Source organism: Tubulanus polymorphus, chromosome 3 (genome assembly GCF_964204645.1).
Source record: "Tubulanus polymorphus chromosome 3, tnTubPoly1.2, whole genome shotgun sequence".
NCBI classification, from domain to species: Eukaryota; Metazoa; Nemertea; class Palaeonemertea; order Tubulaniformes; family Tubulanidae; genus Tubulanus; species Tubulanus polymorphus.
In genome coordinates, this window is record NC_134027.1 from 19,275,689 (window position 1) to 19,299,167 (window position 23,479).

The following is a 23,479-nucleotide window of genomic DNA, read 5'->3' on the forward strand; positions in this document are numbered from 1 at the left end:
TTCAAGTTTCCGGCTTGCGAGGATACGACAGAGATACAACCTGATCTTGAAAGTATTGGATTTGTGTCCTTAGACTGGAATTAATCAGGGGTGTAAGATTTGATGGAGTGTATTGGAAGCATTTCACTTCCTTTAATGCCCGACATCCGTATTCCATTTCTATCCTCTGATACTAGTCATAATGCAATATAGATTTTGTCTCTATGCTGATACTCTACTAATTCCCTACTAATGTTGTTTGGACTAGAACTTGCTTAAACGCTATTCTGAAGACTAATACAAACAATGAACAATCTTTTTTGTTGTTGAAGGTTTTTCTCGGGTCTCTCCACCCTCTATTGGGAAAACCGAATTATTGAACCCGCTAATGACCGTTGAGTGGCATTTAGCTGGTTGAGGGTAAAAAGCAAAAGATGAGACAGGCAGGGTAAAGTCCATTACATTGTCCAGCCAGGTCAAACAGAGTTTTTTCCATGGTGCATATCAAAATGTCAATCATCAAGAGAACAGACTAACTTTTCTGCTCATTGCTGAGTGTACTGGTCTACAGGTATGGTCCATACAGTGTAGCATTGTCCAGTCTAGTTTGATGGTACTATTTGGCAATGGTTTCATTATGACTAGCTTATGTCGGGCTGCAACAAGACGGATAGTGATGCAACTGGGGTCATCAGCTAGTAGCCGCGCTGCCAGTTGTCATCATATCTCAACACAAGTCGGCTTACCACACAACTCGATGCATACCAACTTGTCGCAAGCCACATCCCTCTAGTTGCTCGTTGCTGGTTTTTGACCTACCATGCGCCGACACTATCATCTATTCATGTATTTTTGTACTAACAAAATATTACTGATCTGCTGAACTGAATACTAAAAACGTGAAAAGTAAAAACCATGTTAAAAATGAGAAAATACTGGTGAAGATACTGAAAATTTTGTCGAAGGAATCGTTACTGGAAAAATGTACTGAATTCGGAAAAAGAAAATATCAACGGAAATACTAAAAGTCATGCCAATGTCTGCATGTTTGGCATCTATATGACATCTATATCAAGATGGCTATTCGCTGAAAAGCGTAGGATAAAGGTCAACTAGTTTTGTCAACTGTTTTATATATTGATCACTTTTATTTTTGCTTGGGTGATTCATTAGTCTTTGGCAAATATCCGAAATCAGGTCGATCTTTTCTGTCCAAGTTTTTTGAGAGATGAATGAGTTGCCTGGATGGTGTATTTTTTATTGTTTATCCTCCTTCAGCAGGGATTAGAACCTGATGGCATCATTAGGTTCTGCCATGTAGAAAACCCTCCCTGAATAGACAGTACGTTTGTGCAGCATTGCCGTGATATCATTATCAGCCAATCAAAAATCATAGTTTGCTTGGTTGTTCAGTTTATTTCTATTCATGAATTTCACTGTTGAAATTATTGGTCCAATAACCCGGACCAATCTTGAACCCGATATTATCTTTCATTTATTTGTTATGTTTCAAAAGATTATTTCGCTATAACTATAAGGCTATCTGAGGTGAATATTTCTGGTAACATTTGAATCTGCATCTCATGAATTCATGAATTTCACTGTTGAAATTATTGGTCCAATAACCCGGACCAATCTTGAACCGGACATTAGAAATTCAGCCTCTAAATCAAGATTTGAAAGATGATTAACTTGGACAAAATGCTTTTCTTCCTATTTTGGTTTTTTCTTCATCTTGAAGCTTAAATCTTTCGAAATTGTGTAGATTTTATGTGAATTTGAGTGTGAATGGTATTACTTGTATGATTATTTTTTCTGTTTGGTGATATATGCCAGAAGCTTAGCTTTTAAGTTATTTTGCTCGCTGTTAGACTATATTAAAACAAACTGCATGTGTTATATTCTATTTACCTTATTCCTAGTCTTGTTTTTAAAATATTCTGCTAGGATTTATGCAAAAAAGAAGTAAATACGTATGAAGTAGGATTTATAGGGGGCTCGTTTATTTGCTCCCATGATTGATTCATAAAATTTGAGGCTATCCTCTCCCAGATGAACACCTACAAGTATAACCTATGCAATATCATAATATCTCGAATTCATATTATCTCTAGTTATTCTGAGATTTCTGCCACTCTGCTCAGTAGAGAACATCGAGTGTTCCTCAATATTTACTTTCAATTTACTCGCATCATCAGTTTCAGAATCGAATTGAAGCACATCGTGCAATTCAATCGTAGAAACTTTTACTGACTTCGTCTCGTGTATTCATGTTCCTCTACTACTTGTCCGACGCAAAAATGCTCAATTTGTACTTTTGTTGTCGTCGCCGACTGGTTGTGACATTCTTGAGAGAATATCCTTATGCGAAGACATCGTTTTCGCAGCAGTTGCCGAATGAACGATTCGATCATAGTAGAATCTCAATCTAATGAGAATGGCTATAGAGTCAGTAATGTCGAGTGATTTCGCCGGCTTTTCGCAGACCTGAAAGTTGTCGGATGTTGATATAATGAGTGGAAGGAGGGAAGAAATATCGATGAAGTAGTGGTTTCATGTGGTGAGAGTTAAACAGCTGACAGTCTCATGTTATACGTGAAATCAGTTACACCTCACTGCAGACTGGATCTCTTGTGTATAGACACCTTGCAATGAGGGGATATACGTAGGACCCCCCCCATTGAAATCAAGGCAATAGTAACATTCACACTGCGTACATTATTTCGACTGTTCTACATTAGCTGCATTCATGCTACGTTTTTTAGATCGGTCTAGATTTGGCAAATTCCGTTGTGGAACACTTGCAAAATCTCTGCTATTCAGAACACTGCTATTCAGTCCGTTCCAATTTGGAAGAGAACACTTCGTCCTAGAGTAATCATTTGTCAAATGGTCTCAATTTCATTGCTGTTTTAGGGATTTTAACAAAATTTTTATTTTTCATTTTTTGGAAAATAAGTCTAAGGAGCGTCGGACCAGTCAGACCAATGACGACGTCGCTGAGAAGGACCAAGTGAAAAAAGTCTGCGCTAAATTGGTCCGTTCCATTTTACAACAGCCCAATTTAGACCAATACAAATCTGCTCATAATTTTAGAATGGACCATTTCTATTTGTGTGAATAGAAAATCTTTGATCTTATTTTCCTGTCATGGACCAATTGGAACAGTGGATTATAAACATGTGAACATATAGCTCTGGTACTAATCATTCTAAATTGGTCATTTGAGGTACCGTCTAAAATTGGAATGGACTGATTAGCCATAGTTGAATGCAGCTTATGGAGTCAGGGTTTAGGAGTCAACACTTACGCCACCCTGTCAACGAGTTGGTAGGCGACGGGTTAAGTCTTAAGCTGGCTTGTGTCGAGTGAATATGACGGCACCTGGTGTCCTACCAAAGGTCGCTCATTCCCGCTAGTCGCTGATAAAGCCAGTTGGGTCAGTAGGTGTTGAGTTGCAGTTAACATAAACCTGCCCCAGTTATACCGCAGATTGGATCTCAAAATGTAGACACCTTATTCATCAGTTTGTAAGATGAAGACGATGTGGTTGGATCTGCAGATCAGTTCCTCCATTAGGGGATCTTTTGAGCAATAATCGTATATCAACTGACCTAATGAAAATAGTTTCATTCAAAACAACTTGCTTATTAACTGGTTTCATGCTTAAACGTCTCTCATGGGTGTTACTTGTTTTCGATGTAAATTTGTTGATTGAAGTTCCTTTTCTTGCTTGATCAATCCTTCATTGTTCACTCGTATAGACGATACTTTGTTTTTCTTGATCCGCAGAAAAGAAAGTGCGACGTGGATGAAGAAGCCTACTGTCAATCCAAATTCCTCATTTCAAAGGAGGGATATAAAGTTCATTTTCATCTACGTAGTCAATGAACGGGGACACTGTGAATCTATCATCTGATGGTTTCTTGTCGATATTTGTTGCCCGACTGGCACTTCTCAAAACCAACCTAATTACACTCTGCACCGTGGGGCTACAATTGTCATCCAGAATCTTATAATGTTGGCGCCCATAAAATATGCCATTCTTGGTTTTTTTTCATCGACTGTTGTTAAGGATTCAAAACTATCAGTCACGTGGTGAGCATACTATACGTAACCAAGCGATTGCAAATCGACTAGAGAACATCAGATGTGCGCGTGCGGCCTACTTGACTGACGGATTTCTGGTATATTGAAGCATGGACTCATCATTTCAGTGTCCACAATTGAACATTGAATGCTAATGTGTTCGGATATCAATCGGATCCCTTCAAGTGAGCTTAACAAACAAAAATACCAGCTTATTAAATTCCTCAGTAAACTGATATAGCTGTTAGCTAATAAATTGTATTTAGTCACAACAGCGGATATTTCGTATAGGAAGTACATGTAGTTATGTTATAAGATGATTAAAGGACTCTTTTAAGTATAATTCTTTTGATCTGGTAATTAATGAGATTTTGAGATAGATGAGCGGGAGCTAGGTTGGTCGTGTAGCAACAGGAAAGACAATTGAGAGGAGAAACTGAACGATTTATAGCTAGCTTTATGTGGAGTAGGACGCCTCGGATGCAGATATGACTTGGAAGAAACCAATCATGGCACGGCTTATGTCAGCTGTGCTTTATTTCCAGCAACTGAGTGCAACTAGCTGGGTGGGTATCATCTCCTAGCAGTTGCTTGCTTGCTTATGGTGACCACAATCACTGGAAACTGAATCTTCTATCATGCGATAAAATTGAACAAAGATGGCTACTTGTCTCATAGGCGATGGGGTAACGGTAGGCCTACCGGCATTCGCTAGATGGCGCGATATAATACAGTTATTTGTTGTGAAAATTATTTCATTTTCGATGAAATTTGAACTTGATGCGAATCACCGCAAAATCCTCGGTAGCCTCAATTACTTTGCTGGTACCCCAATAACTTTTAACGATACAAAACAGCCAAACTGAATTAACATTGCCATATATTTCTTTAAAGAAGTAATTCCTTAGTCTTGGTTCAATTTGTATCTTATTTTGATAATTCATTGGAAATTAAATTGAATTTATTTGTGGATTCTTCATGAGCCTTAAGAGATGGAGGTTGAGACACTTAATCAGTCTGTGTCCTTTGTTATAACCTTGACATTATGTGAAATCATTTCTGCGTTTTCGCTCTCTTTGTCTGTCACGTGACTATAATTCATCGGCGGATATGATGCTGTATATTATTAAACTTTATGAAATCAATCATGTTCAACATTCTTTCATCGCTGACTCAACACAACAACATCATCAATGTGTCTACATATATACATACATGTGTCTAGCGAGCTGCATTGATCTATAGTCCTGTGATACAGCAAATACCAAAACACTACATTTTCACAATGATTGATTGATGGACTATTAAATGTCTGCCTGTAAATGAACTTAGCATAGAACGCTGCAATTTATTGAGCCTGAGAGTTCACTTTCAGTTACGCGTTTATTCATTTGATAAGGTGAAAATTAATGGCGGAATTTAGGGGGGCATTGCTGTAGAAATAAACGAGCAGCACTGGGGGACAGTGAAGGGGGCCATTTCAGAAAAACTGATGAACAGTAAAGGGGCCATTACGGTAAAAACATTGTGAACAGTAAATGGGTCTATCACCAAAAAGTTAATGAATGGCGGGGCAATTTCAGTGAAGTCTAATAATGATGCACAGCACGGGCTATCGCAGTAAAAACTAATGAACAATAACTATGTTGAAACCACATTGTCGATTTACATATTTCATTAACTAATGGTTCCATTGTGGTAGTTGTGTATGTATGTATGTATGTATGTAATTCTGCAGGTCATTGTCGTTGTCTCCAGCGGAAGAATGCTCTTTATTGTTCCGGTAAAACATATCATTAACATGAGTTGAAAGTGTTGAAAGTAAGCTTGGTCGCAATGTATAATCTGCGTATCTTACTACATGTGACATCCATATTCACACTAATGATCTTTCAAACTGCCAGAATATCATCTATATAACAAAGCCCTGTCAAATGAGCTGTCCCATATACATTACCGTATAATATGGAGATGTCTCAGTCCTGAGATTGTACAGCCTTCCGCATATAGTCTCCTAATCCACACTCAAATTTTTCAGTTCTCATATTATTATGGAAACTTGATATCTAGAAACTGTATATCTAGAAACCTGACAATCTATTATGAATTAATTGACCTTAGATTGTATCTACTTAAACTGCTTTCAAAATAAGGGGATTCTTACCTTATGAAGAATTGGGGATTTTTACTGAGGGGATTTTTACCCAGATGATTTTTACCGCTAACCGTCTACTACATGTACCCAATGTACCTGGTTATCTCTTATGATGTCAGCAAGCCTTTCTTCTAATCTACTAGACCCCATATCCCTGGGTATTGGGTATCTATATACCTCTAATTTCTACCCCAACAAACCGTCCAATCTACTTTACCCATATACCTGGGATGCCTTGCCCTTTTAAACCTCTCAATTCCTTTTTACGGATCAGAAATGCTAAGCACAGCCTTAACGGTTTTTTCAGATAGCCTGTTTGCTATGTGGGTTTATTTCTGTCACGTTGTGTCGTATGATCTGATCATTTCGTGTTATTGTCCTCATCGATATGGCTTGTATTTTGTATGGATTCCATGTATTAGTTCAAGTTGACTTCAAAGCGAAGTGAAGATAATAAGATTAGGCCTATGAAACCTTTCAACTCTGATCTAATTTATGCTGTCAACTTGTATCACTATATTTACTAATGCTATCAAAATATTATGTGACAACATATGTTGCATGTGGAGGTTCGCTGCAGGGTTTTTTCTCTTTTGGCTCCAAATTTGATATAGAAAGTCATTTGAGGTTTTTTAGTGGATGAAACATTCAGAACTCATTTGACCAGGTTAATATTCTTGACATGAGCCCTTAAATCCATGTTCTCTTATAAGTGGTCATTTAGATTCTGAGTAAGGGATAGTCCAGGCCCTGTTATCTTTGAAATATTGGGGGTTGAAACCTCTGTTGGGAAATCCAAACTTTCTTTGAACATACATTTCATACATGATTGAATAGGCAGTCCTTATGCATCTCATTATTATCATTATTAGGCTTATTATTGTTATCATTATTAGGCGCATTATTGGCTGGGTTTCTTTACTATGAAATGGTATGCTTAGAAACAATGAAAAATGTTTGAATTTGAATACTAAATAAAACGGTTAATTGGAACGTATGGATCCTCTTTGGCTCATTTCTTAAGTAAATCTGCCCCCTTTTAAACTTGTGCAAACTGTCTGGGGATAGACTCCATTATGAATGGGATATCTGGAGCATCAGGCATGTTGAAAGCAATTGTTTAATGCCGCGGCCAATTGCCAATTTTTGATGTGTTCTGATGTATTGCTGCAGTGCATTTACTTGAATATCTTCAAAAACATGGTATTCAAAGAAAAAAAACGCCATTCAATAAATCAATGCCGCAGCTTTCGCCGCTGTACCTCCAACGCTACTGAGCATCAGATTGCACTCATATTGGTCACACAATCTTTTAGAGGCCTCTGAAATGTTCATTTTGGTGAGGTTGTTTGTAGAGATCACATGATACAACGCTATGTCCAGAGAATCCCGTTGGAGGTTTTGCAGGCAGAAATAGAGTTGGCCCCTGGAATATCTCATAAAATATTTGTTTCATTTTTCTGTAGGCACGGGTTGTGTCACTAATCAACTTGTCAGTAACCAATAGATGATGAACTATATCCAGGAATATATACCAGTACTTGTTTGTTTATAATTGGTAAACATGTTTTCTCCTCTGGACTTACGTATTGATTGAAATCGATGTAGTGATATTTAAGTGAGGTATTCGATATTGGCTTGGGATCGTAACAACCCAATTCAATTTGAACAACCGATAATTGCAAATCTCCAACTGAGGGATAAGAGTGGTAATGATTCGTATCTAATTAAATTTGAATTAGTTGGGTCACTTGAGTCAAGTGTGGCATGCGCTGACTAGATCATCTACACGTTTTCACATCCGTGACTTCAATTTGTAAGTCAAGTAATGTTTATTGAACTCCAGGGTTCGTGTGTAATTTGTTCGCACAATCTATTGAAACGTCATGTTTATTTTATCACTCAATCAGTTCTACTCAACTAAGCATATCTTCAAAACAACCTTAAGATCTTCATCATTTTTAACCCTTTCGCTGCTACTGCCGCCCGTCATACATTTTACATTTGTCATGCGGTTGATGGGCACTTCCCGTCATACATTGGTTCATCGTCATCTAAACTCCGATGCATAATTGACTAAAGCGTTGCACACGAATCGTATAGTATTTGATTTTTACACCAGAAGGCAGCATCTGTCGGTAAAGTAGGCGGTCTGATTATTTTTGAGCAATAAGGCAATAATTTGTATTGAATTGGATGCAGACACTTGTTGATTTCAGTAACCTAGTTTTCATTGTCTGGAGAATTTTGTGAGTGCTACATTGGATGATAGCCTCTTATAGGCCTAGATGACTTAGGACAAATTAAAGTTAATTTGTATTTTACCCAATATGGCGACGTGTGGCGTGGAAAAAAACCTGACGCAGCCAAAGGGCTCAAATTGGGGAGCGAGTACCAAGTTGTTGATTATTGTTTTACTAAAAACTTTGATGATGGAGTTATGTTGAATTGCTTTATTTGTATTGCCAAATTATTGGATTATTACCTTTTTAGGATCAACATGATCCTTTGAAAATGCGAAAGTCCTTTTGATCGAACAAAATGTAATCATGGTTGTTCAATTTTTAGCTTTTTTATCACAAATTGGGAAACATGTACCACTACTCTGTGATTGCTGTTTCCAGTCGCTAGTAGGTTTAACTGATACAGTAGACTCCGCCTATAGTGGTCGCGTAACTGTTGCCGATTTTTCAAAATTTTTTGCAGTAGGGACAGATCTTTTTCTACTGGTTTGAACAGATTACCGATTAGACCGGTATGGCTGTAGGCGGAGGTTTCTTCAGTCATCATTCTCTTCTTTTATGACAAAAGGCGAAATGGGGGAATTGGGACAGGGGCCAATTGGGAAGACCCCATATTGTTTCCGACTCCTCTTGCGAACCGGTGTATAATGCTGAAATTTGTTTCATAAACCGCTGAAATTGGGATATTCAACGTGTTTAATCATCTACACATAAGTCTAGGTATGCGGTGGTAGCAGGTACAAATAATGCTTGCTTAACTATACCCCGTATTTCAGCATAACATTGATATATCAAGGCGAATGCTCAATGCTTGAGGATTGCATAGAATGGCATTGGTTCCTAAATTGTGATTATTTGTTGAGATTTTTTCTCATGCAGAATAATAAAACAATACGGGTTATAGTCCAAGGCTAGTTTTATAGAGTGGTATTAACTCTAACCCAGGGGCTAACTCAATTCATGATTATCAGTCTTTAAAACTGGTGTCTATAAAACCAGCCCCTGGAGTAGGCCTATATTGGGAATTGAATGTGCATACAAAGTTAAAGCTTGGTCCCATGAATCTTAGAATGTAGGAACCTTGAAGTTTCAGAAAAGCAAGGCTGCCATTCTTTCTTTGTTGTCTAGTTGCCATGGTTGCATAGTTACCATTTTTTTTGTGGAGTCAAATGAGTTTAATTGTGAAGTTTCCCAATTTGGATGCTGCCCAGGGGAATGAAAAGATATTTTCACTTTTTTTAGAAACGACTGGTATTTTTATGCTGATTTTAATGATCAAAATGATAAAACCCAGCATGTAGCCTAACATTTGTCTTCAGTTTTATCCCCCCAGAATGCCATTTTGGCACTTTTTATGTCCCCTATTTTTGTAACTATACAGGGAGTATTTATGACATTATGTGTATAGGCAATAATTAGGTCCAGGGATTATTTCATTGCCCCGGGAACAGTGGCCAAAATTAACGCACCAGGGCCCAGTTGCACAGTCTTGACTCCAAATAATGAATTTGGTCATAAATTGTTAGAGTGGCTGTAGAACTAAGATGGTCTTTAATGATAAACTGGTCTTATATCTGGAACATGGCTGTGCAACTGGACCCAGGGGCATTGAATAATATGATTATATGGTATTTCAATTTGTCTTCATTCCTATGCATATTTATAACTGAAATCAATTAAAAGTTGTAGCCCATAACATACTCTAGAAATGCATTGAATTTGAACCTATTTGAAATAATTTAGATTGAGAATTTTAAAAGAACAGCCCCAATCCTATTCTGGGTCAAATCCTAAAGAAAATGGCGAAAACTAAGGCCATATCATAAACAGTACAATTCAATGGACGGTGAAGTAATGGTCATCTTCAGGAATACTGAGTTAACGAAAATATTACATGCCAAGAACGAAAACATTAATTAGAAAATTAAGAATGAAGCAAACTAGGGTTATTACTACATACCTAGTCTACATAATTATCATATTAATAGATTTCCAACTTATTGCGGTATTCGTATAAAATTTTGATCCAATCATGGTAAACTAATTTCTAATTATTGAAGCTTTTATTATTATCATCAAAAAGACTTCATGTTTGTTACCATAGTTACAAATTATGAATATGAACTGCATAAGCATCGAATGACACCCTACATGCTTGGGTCTTAAGATCTTTCTTATATATTGATATGCAGGGGTGAAAGTTTAGAAGTTTAGATGAAAGTCATTGGAAGATTAACTTTTTGACCTGGTAGGATAGATGATGTGACATTGCCAGAGGTTCAATTACCTGCATGAAGCGTTGCAAGTGTCCAATGTAGAAACCCCATTTTGATAACTTTTACTTATGGGTTATCTCAATCGAGTTAAAGTTAATACCATTCTAAAGAACGGGGTTGTAGATTCATGGGTGGCGATGATTAGTTTGTTGCTCTCTTCATTCCTAATCTGGTTTGAATTTGCAACATACATACATTTACTGATTGTCAAATAAGCCTGCTGACTATGTTCCGAATGGATGCATTATCTTTACCTGAAGTTCTGTAATAAAAACTAATAAAATGTGTCAGGCTGTCTTATAATTAACAGAACTGACGTTTCAGACTGAAGCACCTGTGAGTTTATTACATGATATATTCTGTTGCTTTCTGTATTCAGTGAATATTCCTATGACAACTCCAGCGAATGTAAAGAATTACAGAAATCAGGCAGCGTGATAAAACGGGGAAACAGTTTGTTTTCTCGATATGATAAATCATGGAAAGTGCGTATTTTCCCTGCTCACATTGACAAGCGGATTTGAGTCCTGTTGGCTGCTTACTGTGTGCGGGCAACATCTCAAGAGTCGTCCCATCTTCTCTTCTTTGTGATTTAGTGGTTGGGGTGATGACATACATGAACTTACAGAAAATGTATTTCTGGCTTGTTTCATCACTGCTTCTGATTTTGCTCCGAAAGGAGAAACAATACCCATTTCCATCAGGATCATTTTGTTCTTTAAAATTGTGGTTGATGTATTGGGTGCCATTTTGATGTCATGTGCAGTGTTCTCCATAAGGGGTTTTTGAGGGGAGGGCCACCCCTTGAAAATTCAAAAACACCCCTGTTATTTTTTGCCGCCCTTCTAAAAAAGTCAAGCGCCCCTACAAAAAATTGATCTACTGTGTCCCAATAAGTTGAGACACTACCGGTACGTCAATAACTGTAAAAAAATAGAGCGAGTCAGACAAAGCTTCACGCCATATAAACATACCTCAATAATTGTAGAAATGGCTCGCCACGAAGCCACGTGGCGCTGCTTAAGTAGGCCTATAAGTATACTGGGATTTTCCAGCATGCTAAAAAAAAAGAAAAATGCGCGCGAAGGTCCCGACACTGCAGCGCTCAGCCGCTGAATACGAAAGCGGCCTCAACTTTTCAAGTTCTAAAAATAGGTTACCAAATGGAAAGAAATTCAATGCTTGCTGAGCTTTATTGACAAATCTAAATTATATACATGGAAGAACATCAAAATATTTTATGCACGTGTAAGACTACTAATTACCGGCAGGCAAGTGCTTCAAGCAAACTGCCGACGATCACTTTCTAGTCAAAGGATATGAAAATTAACGAACTTAAACTAGGATATTAGGATAGGATTGTAAATTTCAATCGCGCCTTGTAAATAGCAGGGCTATTATCAAAGGCGCTCTCCAGACGAAGATGGTGACTTGAACAGAAATGTCTTGAGCTGTGCTTTGAATGCTGGCAGAGAGTCAATACCACGGAGAGGTTGCGGAAGGGAGTTCCACACTGTAGGTGCAAATGTCTCAAATGCACGTCCGCCGAATGATTTAAGACGACATGATCTGACTAACAAAAGGTTCTGCGACCCGGAACGAAGTGTTCGGACTGGTCTGTAAACTGTTAACAGGCTGGAGAGGTAAGAGGGTGCCAAGTTATGGAGGCACTTAAAAACCAGCAAAGCAACATTAAATAAGATCCGTTTGCGTACTGGTAGCCAATGAAGTGAACGGAGAATCGGAGAGATGTGATCACATGACTTAGTGAGTGTAATAATCCTAGCAGCTCTATTTTGCACAAGTTGGAGTCTATGAAGAAGATAATCACTGATATCATACAAGCAGCTATTGCAATAGTCTAATCGCGACAGAACTAAAGACTGCGTTAACATTTTTGCTGAGTTTTACGTCAGGAAGCGTCGAGCAGAACCAATAATCCTAAGATGAAACGAGGCGGAACGAGCCACACTTTTGACTTGGCTGTCCATGGGGGACGAATCAAACATCACACCTAAGTTTCTCACCGGTACTTTCTGCACTGGGATAAAGGCGCCGCCGACATTTAGAGGTCGTATGTGAATAAACAAACTCTGCTTAGTTCCAACGAGAAGGGCCTCGAACTTATCTGGATTACACATGAGTTTATTTTCAAAGAGCCATGTATGAACCCTGTTCAAGGTGTCCTGAGTTCTTTAAGCTGCTGGGATAGATCCGCATCAAATTTGCAAGACAAGGCAACATACGTTTGTTTGTCATCTGCAAAGCCTTGTCGCTTTACAATATCACTAGTAAACAGATGCATATGCGGCAATACATAGACAAGGAACAGAAGGGGGCCATGGACCGAGCCCTGGGGTACACCACAGTCCAGCACCTTTGGGTTTGATCGACAACCATCAATAACCACTGCTTGTGTGCGCTCACTCAAATAGGATCGAAACCAACTAAGTGCACTACCAGATATTCCAAGAAGACTCTCCATGCGAGTGAGGAGAATGTCATGATCCACAGTGTCGAAAGCAGCACTTAAGTCGAGGAGCACAAGTAGAGCACAGCCATGACTGTCCACCATACACCTGAGATCATTCTGAACCCTGAGTATTGCAGTTTTGGTGCTATAATTACACTTATAGGCTGACTGTAGGGGGTCGTGCAAGTTGTTCACCTCCATGTATCTAGATAATCTAGCAGCCACCACTCGCTCAATAACTTTAGACAAAAACGTAAGATTTCTTACTGGACGATAGTTTTTAAAGACATCAGCATCCAATGTTGGCTTTTTGAGAATGGGTGTAATCAGAGCCAGTTTTAATGACTTTGGAACAGAGCCATCAGACAGTGAGCGGTTGATTATAGAGGTAAACACTGTTACAATTGAAGGTATGACATCCGGATATTTAATTAGCCATGTAGGCAAGATGTCCAAACCACATGACTTTGATGGTGAAGAAACTATGATTTTGCGTACTTCACTTGCGGAAGCTTCATCAAGTGTATTAAGGTGGCAGGATGATAGTGGATCATCTCTTGCTGGGCGCATTTGATCAAAACGATTCTGAATGTCTTTGACTTTGCCAATGAAGAAGTCGGAAAATTCATCAGTTAGTTTGGCCTTATCGTCAGTATGCGTTGGCAGTCTACAAGTACGGTCCTTTACAAGAATTTCATTGAACACGCGTTGCATGGCTTTTGTGTCTGAACCAGCATCAGTTATTCTATTGTTCAGGTTGTCACGCTTAGCCTTGGCAATAAGTATGTTGTAGTGGTTGCGCGCGCTATGAAACGTTTGAAAATGTATCGTAAGTCGAGTATCCTTCCACCTCCGTTCGGCTGCCCTTTTAGTGGAACGAGCATGACGCAGTTCATCGTTGAACCATGGATAAGAAGGCTTAACATTGATGACCTTCTTCTTGAGCGGGGCATGTCTAGTATGTTTTCAAGGGCTGTGTGATAGTAGTGGCACACTTCAGACAACCCTATGCCTTCAGCAGGTGGTGCTAATGAAGCAATGTCCATACCTAGAGATAAGGAATTTATGGCGCGCATATTCCTGGTCAAAATAACCTTTCTGGTTGGTGGAGCTCTTGGAAATGCAATGTCGCAAACAAACAAAAGATGATCAGATAACATATCACACTGAGACAAAGCCTGAACGATGTTACTGGTCTGGGCTGTGATGACAGCATCCAATGTATGACCCGACCTGTGTGTAGGGAAATCTACATGTTGCTTGAGATCAAGGGACTGGATCAACTCCATAAACTGAATGGTATCAGGTGAATTTGGTACGTCAAAGTGAAAGTTCAGATCTCCAACAAGTACAAGTTCTCCTGGGCTAGAACTGAGTTCAATCATAAGTGGTGATACTTCGTCGATAAATCCAGTAACAGTAAATTTGTTCTTAAGCGAGGGTGGTGGTCGATAGAAATTGACAATGTGGAGAACTCTAGATCCAGCTGACAGCTTGATACTACAGGCTTGGAATGAGTTGCCTGGTAGGCAGAGTTCCTTTCTCTGAATGGTGGGTCCTTGTTTGAGAAGGAGACCCACACTGCCATATCCAGTATTTCCAGAACGTGGGAAATTCACAAAGTTATATCCGGGGGGTGTAAGTGATCTGGCAAAGAAGGCATCCTTGTCAGATGTAGATAACCAGGTTTCAGTCAGACACAGATGTTCAATGTCATATTCAGTCACAGCAAGGCGGATCTGATCATGTTTATTCCTGACAGATTGAGCATTGAAGACACCCAGTTTGAATCCACTCAAAGTTTGTTTACTATCCACTGAATGTCCAGGTAATGTCCCATGAAAAGGTTTAGAGCCTAAACCTCTGACTTTCAATCTCGTTGACATGCGTCTGTAGATATTAAGTGAACGAAGTTTATGTTCCAGTTGGTTTGATATATTAAGTCGACTATAGTCAAGTAATCGCGTGATCGAACGTAAATTGTCCATTATCACAAGGCTATGTAATCCAATTTGGTGGTAGTAGAATTATCTGAATGTTGAAAATCCAAAAAGTCCAAATAAGTTTAAACACTCTCCAGTGATGAGAACAGTAAAGTCTTTCAGCCAGCACAGTATTGGAATATTCACTACACAAATAAACACATCCATCCGAGTCAAGGGCCCTGGAGAGGCCTTGAAATTGTAACTTTGGGCAGAGCTGAGGAGCAGCACTTCAGCGCTCACCCAACGCCATCTACACTAGCTGATTATGATCCCAAATGCTGGGAAAATCGATCTGAGGAACTACAAATAGGAAATTGACCCCCTCTATCCTAATAAGTGCTCATACCTTCGGCGCTCGTTTTCGCGTACATACCGCCCCTGAGAATTTTATTACAATGGAGAATACTGATGTGATACATGACTGCTCGCTGCTCACTTCTGTTCGTTTTCTGTGCATGCACATTAACTGCCAAATATTCAAGGATTTGGGTGAAACAAATGAGAACATCAATCATTTTGTTGCATGTTTCAGTATGTCTCATTGGGCATTTGGCTTTAAACCCAGTGCGCAGAGCACAATTTCATTTGTTTTTTCTTGCATGTTTCTTTTCTTGATTGTGGTCCAAAACAAGAGACACTTTTGTGAAACACTGCTAGTTTCTTAAAACAAACAACAATACTTTGATTGCTGTTTGTGATCCAGAATAGCTTTACAAAATGGCATACAATAACCAATCAATGACAATGAGCTGATCTGATCACCACCATTTTGATAATGTCATACAATTACTACTTTTCTCATCACTAGCGGTGGGCTGTGAGTTTATTATGGTGTTTCTCGTTTGCAAAAGTAATCGAACCAAATCATTGAAACACATGAAAACAAAATTTGTTTCTTGTTTGAAGGTTTTTCTTGCTATGTGCTCTAGGCTTTTCATTCTCATGACTTTACTCGATATATTTGATTGCCCTAGATCCAATCAATATGGTAGCGATCACTTCATAAAAGCGGTGCTGATTTGCTCGATTGCTGCATTGTAATATCTGTTATCTTTTCTCTCAGCAGATCTTATGTTGTCATCAACTAGTTTTGGCACGAGAATAAAGTCTTTCTCCAAGAATCATTGAAGGTTTAAGCTTGGAGTAATTTGTTCTGATTATAACTACAATATGTAATTGATTTTAACTCGCTCGAGAGTTGTAACGTAAAATCACCTTGTTAGTGTGTTGCTTATTCCATTGACCGGTATTTTTAACATTTCCATTCGCTGCATTAACCCGGAACAAATCGGAAATCAATAGATTTCAAGTAGATTTCTACTGCCGCGCTAGCTAGTTTCTCTGAAACCAATTCTGACATTGGATAATGGATTCCGCCATAGAAGACTACATAAAAACGTTATCTAAATACCAATTTGAAATGGGCTCTTAACTCAATAGGATATTTAACGTTTATGAAGAATATTCATGTAAGCCCAAATATTATTTTTTCATTATTGGTAAATTGTAATTTTTCATTAAAAAAGACAAGCAAAGGGTGATAAATATATAACAGTTAAAGCCACTTATAAGCTTAAACTGTTCATCGAACTGGGCCTGGATGTAATCATAAGCTTACTCATCCAAAATATTGTTAATTTGCTGTGTCGTTTACGGATCAAAATGTTGTTCACATTTTCAATGAGGTCCTGACAATGTTAGTGTGGCAACTGAAAATTTCACTTGTAATGTAAACGATGATCTTGCAGAAGCACAATCTTCAGTGGACCTTCAAATTCATCTGTGCTGGATCTCTTCTCCATTTTAATCACGAATGAAGTGAATGATAAGAAAAGGTTGGCTAATCCGTTTTCTTTTTGTCCATCCATTCGTTGGGGCCTTAATTGCAAAGTTCATGACATGTTCGATGATTGTTGTAAGCTTTGAGGGCAGTGGTTTCTGAAAGTTCACCAGGGGGCAGTGAATAGTAAAATTGCATAGGGGCCTCGGTAGCACAATGGAATCAGGTATGATGCCGTTGCATTCAGCAAGTTGTAGATAATGAAGTTTTCTATAATTGTGATCAGTTTCAATGACAGTGGTTTCTGTGTATGTCAACCAGGGGCATTGAGGATTGTAATTTCATGATATTTAATTCAATTTACATTGGTACACCTGAATATTTCGTATCTTCAATTGATTGAAAAGTTGTAGCCCATGACGTATTCTGTATTCGAGTTTCAAGCTCTTTGAATAATGAAATTGTCAGATTGTTGTGCATTTCATTGCCACATCCCAAGTGGTATCCCTGGACCCTAGTTAAGAATGCAGCTGATTTAAGAATTTAACTAATTCATGTCATTGTTTTCATTATTTCCCAACTCTATGAAGACACATCTGTTTTTGAAGTATTTCACGAAGGTAGCGCTTTGTGTACGCGGAAAAGCGCATAACAAGAACATTTTATTATTGTTATTATTACTATATCCCACTTGAAGGTATCTGGTCCTTATATAATTTCATTTAATTTACCCTTTCAGTGCTGACTAATCAATACCCTATAATGCTGGAGATAATTTTAAAATTTTGAAAAATCCCACCCTAGTGTGTTGAATAACGGGAATACCACTATAATGCGTATAGCCTACACCGCGGTGCGGTATATCCTTAGTTACTAATATTACACTATGTTTGACAAGTGCTGCCATCTTTCAATAGAGATAAAAACTAATTACTATTTACATCAATACCCCGCACTGCAGTGTACTAGCAAAATCCATCACCGATTCATACACTGCACTGCGGTGTAGACGCACTGAAAGGGTTAAACTTTTTTTAGAAACCTTTCTGATTATATGATTCAATTATGCCGGACATGATGACATTCAAGCTTGCTTCTGTGAGAACCATTCAGGCTCCAGCTAATAAACTGTACCATTATTTTCTAAAAAGCAATTAAAATAGCCTGGCATACCTTCGGGTTCTGGCTGGGTTTCAGAATGTTGGGAGATATTGATAAATCATGGCAACTTTCTTATATCATTTCAGCACTTACAAGATTTAAAAGATCGGAATGAGTTAAAAGTCAACAGAATAGATGGCACTGTGTTAGTGGATACTGCTGAAAAGGAGTTGAATAAAGACTTGGATAAGAAAGTCCAAGCCATAAGGGTTAGTATTGTATAATAATGATATGCATCTCCTTTTTCAGTAACATTTTTTTCATAAATTCATACAGTAGTTTAGATGATAAAAGGGGAAAGGACAATTGGCAAGGCTGTAGTCTAGCTGATACCCATTACCCAAAATGATGAATTACAAAGATCCAAAATGTAACAATGCTGATGAATGAACCTCTTTTGAACGACCTCGAATTAACAATTTATGGGTTATTACAAACTTAGAATGTCATCACAAATAGGACAATTTTGATGATTTCATACTGGATATAACAAACTATCGATTATAACGAATATACTTTTTGGTCCCCTGAAGTTCCTTGTAATGAGGTCCAACAGTACTTCCTTAAAGCTGTTTCCATGTTGTGGGTGCAGTTGCGGAGCAGTTGATGGTGGAAGGAGCATTTTTTTCTAATTGGTCATTTTGCTGTGCCTGCGCATTACCTGTGCAGCATAGTTCCATGATTTTTTGGGAATACCAGGTAATATGATATATAAAAGCCCACTTCATATAATTTGGGATTAGAAAAAAATTAGCTTTGAAAGTTTAGAAATTAAAAAGATAAGCCCATTAGCACCTGGGAATTTCACGACCCAGTGTCTCTTATTCCTCAGACAATTCAGGGGATGAACATAGCTCATTTCCAGTTGATGTTCTATTATTAAAAGCGTTACCTACTATTGACCACGCAGGACTTTTATGACATAAGATTTGATATGGTGGGCCAACAGAATCGTGACCATTTGCCCCCGAAATCCATCCTGCCCTACCTGATAAGGTATTTCATAATGTGGCATATGGTCTGTGGCTAAAATCTTAGTTTTTCAGCTCGTCCTTGTCAACATATAGCTAATGAAAAACTTGTTCCCGTGTTTTGTTTGTTGACATGACTTTTAACTCTAAAATCTTAGAAGAATATATATGGCCGCATTCATCCCTGTTTGGATATCAAGTTTATCCTTATGGGTTCAAATCCTACTGTAACCGTTTTGTGTTGCAGATAGAGTCGGGGCGAATTTGGGTGGCTTGAGTAATAGGCATGGTGGATGTTGGCATCTTTTGATGTTGGCAGGGTTCATAGGTTAATTGAGTTAGAATTTTAGGGATAAGATAATTACGGATTGGGGTGGCAAGAGGTTATGTATTTAGAAAGCTAGAAATCATGTTGACGAAAAGCATTGTTTTAATTGATTACAAAAACTCCCATACCCATTTTGTGGTAACACAACGCCATAATCGACCACCACTGTCTCTGCATTCGCACCACCAGGACACATCCACACATCCACACAAACCAGGTTAAGAGTTATATAGTAAATTGGAAATGGGCCTATAGGCCTAAGTGAGTTAAATCAAAACATGACTTGTGACTGGGGCCATGACTAGACATTCAGTATCCCTAATTACCGAAAACATCTCTAATCTCATCTGGCAATGGTATTTTTGGATGGATCCTAACAAACCTCATGTAACACTCTGTAGAGAAAGGAATCTATAGAATAAATGATTTAGATTGATCGACCTGAGATTGAGTAACATAGATCTATGTTCATCATTCAGCTTGGTCTAGACTATTATTTGAACTACTGAATACTTGTGCGTACCGACTGTAAAATGATCAAATTATCTTGATTAATTGTTGAACAATGTTACATGAAAATGAATGGTATAATCATTGAACTTGTGATTACACACTTGTTAGTACTATATATCAAAGTGACTTGCAGGCCTTTGATGTGAATATAATTCTTGTCTTACCCATTCTTCCTTCCCCCATAGCTGCAGCATAGGCAAAACCATAGATGTGGGATGAGCTATGAAAAAGATGTGGGGCCTAAATGACTTTCCTATCTGCCATTCCGTTTGTCACAACTTTTTATACCCCCAGCAATGGAGTGTAGGGGGTATACAGTAGCCAGCTCATCCATCATCTATCATCTGTGTGTGAACACAATCCTGTGCGGAGAACTCAACTACTGGTTTCTTTTCTTTTAACTTTGAACATATGTTTGTTTTTATTTGTGCACCCTACATTTTATTTTGTGGTTGGTTCGAAGATGGCCGACTGGCGGCCATATTTGTTTTCCTGGATGCTTCATTCAAGATTGAATTCTTGAAATTCAAGATGCTGCCAAGGCAGCCATCTTGAATTTCAAGTTTGTCCAATTCAGTCTATAATTCTTGATGTATTTTCATAGAATTCTGTTAATGAGGTGAGATGTGTAACAACTAGGATTTTTCAGTGCACTCGGGAACTAGCTCGTCAAAATAAATCCAAAGTCATCAATTCCATCTTGATAAAATATCTTTTATTCAAATGCTTGGTCGGCAACTGCTCAGTACAAACTGCCAACCAAAAGTGTGCGTTGTGTCCCTCCTTCTGTTTCAACTGACTCTTATATCTATATATATATATATATATATATAATCCTGCATAGTAACAAAGACTTAGGTATGAAAAACAAAGGTGACAGACAGTGAGTAGACAATTTGAGCAACAACATGCCATAAACAAAGACAGAAAGAACATATGACTAATTACTTTACAAACACGACTAACAATTACATTTCTAAACAAAACAACAAGATGCTATAGATGTATGCCACTATTGAAAATGAAGGTCATCGGCCTTGAAATATTGCCGCCTGGGTGGCCATCTTGAATTTTCTTGTTAGAACGATGCAACCTACAATTCTTCATTGATTTTCATGAAACTTGGTATTAGGATTGGGGCAGGTCAGATATCCACCCCTATTGGTTTTTTTTCAATCGAGATGTGTTTGAGAGATGTAGCCAGTAGAATGATACGTTCCCTGGCAAAGTTTTGAACTGATATATGAATATGATGATAATGATGTCACTGATGGCAGTATTTGAAATTTGAATATCGTGAACATGTGTTGCACATATATTTCAGGCCACAAGGCATAAGTCTAGTTTTTACAGTTTCAGTTCGATGTTCATAAAACAAATGCATATTTGGGTATGAAATCGTGCATATGTGATTGATTTAGCATACTCTACAATTCTAACCTCTTTTCTCAGATAATATCATTAGAACTGTGGTCACATGAGCATTTTTTTTACCCTGGCCAAATTTGGCTCGGCCAAACCATTCGCACTGGTGATGGCCAAAAAAAAATATTGGTACCAGTTTATGCAAAATTTTAGCATTTGTTAAGTTATTCCGTATGAATGCTTACTGGTTGTGGAAATAATCGTCTGATATCATTTTAAGTAAGGAGTGATTGACATGTGAATGCGCTCTCTTATTAAGCAGGGTCTGCACGGGGCCAGTTTGACAAGGTCAAGGATTTTTCCCATGTGATTGCGGCTGTTGATTATAGAGTAACAAGTAAATCACAAATGCGTGTAAATATTGCTTAGAATAATTTCAATTATATTATGACCAATTATAGTTGATTTTTACCTCACTCAAAGGCTCCTGAGGGCTATTGGGTACTATCTTCGTCCATCGTCCATCGGCTATCCTTCCGTAGACAGAATTAAGATATTAACATATATCGCAAAGTTTCAATATGCTTTGATTTTATATTTGATTTGTATTTTTGTCAACCCTAGATGTATCTACTCTACCAATCGGAATCACCAGGTGGTATTGAATTCTAAAACTTAGCGTACATCGACATTGCGATTGGAGACAACTAGTTGCCGGGCAATTTCCGGCACATGAGAGGAACTGGCTGGATACAAATCAGTTGCTCGAATTTGTCGATGTGAGCGAGCTTACGCCTGGTTAGCGTCCATCTATCTCCAGTTCCAGCCAGTTGCCTATGTTCTACTTTTAAGCAACTAGTTGTACTCAGTTGCTGTCATATCTGTTGATATGAGCGCTCCATAATCAACAACACATGGCACAACTTTGTCGATGTACGCTTAGCTTAAAATAAGATTTATGTTCTTTCATATCGGCTCTTATGCATATTTTGTGATTGCATAGTTGTATCCCAGGATGTATTCCATGATTTTGCAGTTTCATGGTTGAGGAGGCTGCATTGAATATTCAAATAATCAGATTGTTGAGCATTTTCTACCACTTCCAAAGTGGGCACGGCATCCCGTGATCCCTAGTTTAAAGTTGAGTTAGTAAAATAGAATTCTTTAAATCCATTTCAGAGAATCGTTACTGAAGCAGAAAAACTACATAAAGCATATGAAAATACAAATTTCACCGAAAATCCTGAGTTAAAAGAGAAGGTTTGTATCATAACACTTGTTTTACTTTCAGCACTTTGCCATCATCTTTAATTTGTCTAAAACAAATGCCAAAATGAGATCAAATCGATGACGACATATCAGTGGAACTGAAACTGGCTCAGGTGACTGAACCATAGGAGTGAATTTCTCGGTTTTCAGCGGTTTCTCGCTCTCTAAGCTGTAAAAATCTTTGTTTTTATTATTCGCCCAAATCTAAAGAGAATGCGAATTGTATTTTTCAATGCGATGAAGTATATTTTTCTACAATGTACAAAACATTTTGAGATGGTTATTCGTTGGACAAGTTGAATGCTCTTATCCTGACGGTTGATTTCAATTGATGTAATCGGGATGAAAATATCAAAATTTTCGCACAAAATTTTGTTTGTTTTTGGGTCCGGTTGGTTCCAATTAGTTCTCCAGACTTACCTGATAAATAACAAGCTGAAGTAGAATTTTTAAGAAGGAGGTACAAATGTGTTAATGTGATAACATGTTATAGCGTTTTTTACCCTGGTCCCAGGAGCAAGTCCGTGCCAAATTTTCGCATAGATCAAATAACTGTGTGAATGCCAACTGGCTTGAAAGTAACTCATTTCATCAATGATGATAGCATTTTGGTGATGATTGAGTGATTTACGTGTGAACATGCTCTCTAAGGCATGGGCCAAATGTGAACTGTGGGTCAGTTTGACACAGATTGCCTATAAAACCTGCCTATAAAGGCTAACAAAACACAAAATTTCTAAGGCCTTTTACATCTTGCAGACTCTTCTCCTGCCGTCAGGAAGCTCCTTCACGAACACATTTCATGATTTACAAAATGTACGTACAATACGTCATGTACTGCGTAATGTTTCGATATAGATTTCAAGTGTCCGTAGAAAACATCTAAAACATT

The 23,479-nt window shown here is 38.1% G+C and overlaps 1 protein-coding gene across 1 annotated transcript in view; it reads left to right on the forward strand.

Moving 5' to 3' along the window:
* LOC141902145 (voltage-dependent calcium channel subunit alpha-2/delta-3-like) overlaps positions 1-23,479 on the forward strand; it is a 167,175-nt gene that overhangs the window by 63,944 nt on the left and 79,752 nt on the right. Inside the window, exons 3-4 of the mRNA XM_074789785.1 lie at positions 18,228-18,350; positions 22,498-22,578. Of these exons, the coding sequence (XP_074645886.1) occupies positions 18,228-18,350; positions 22,498-22,578 (204 nt within the window). The remainder of the gene's footprint in view (positions 1-18,227; positions 18,351-22,497; positions 22,579-23,479) is intronic.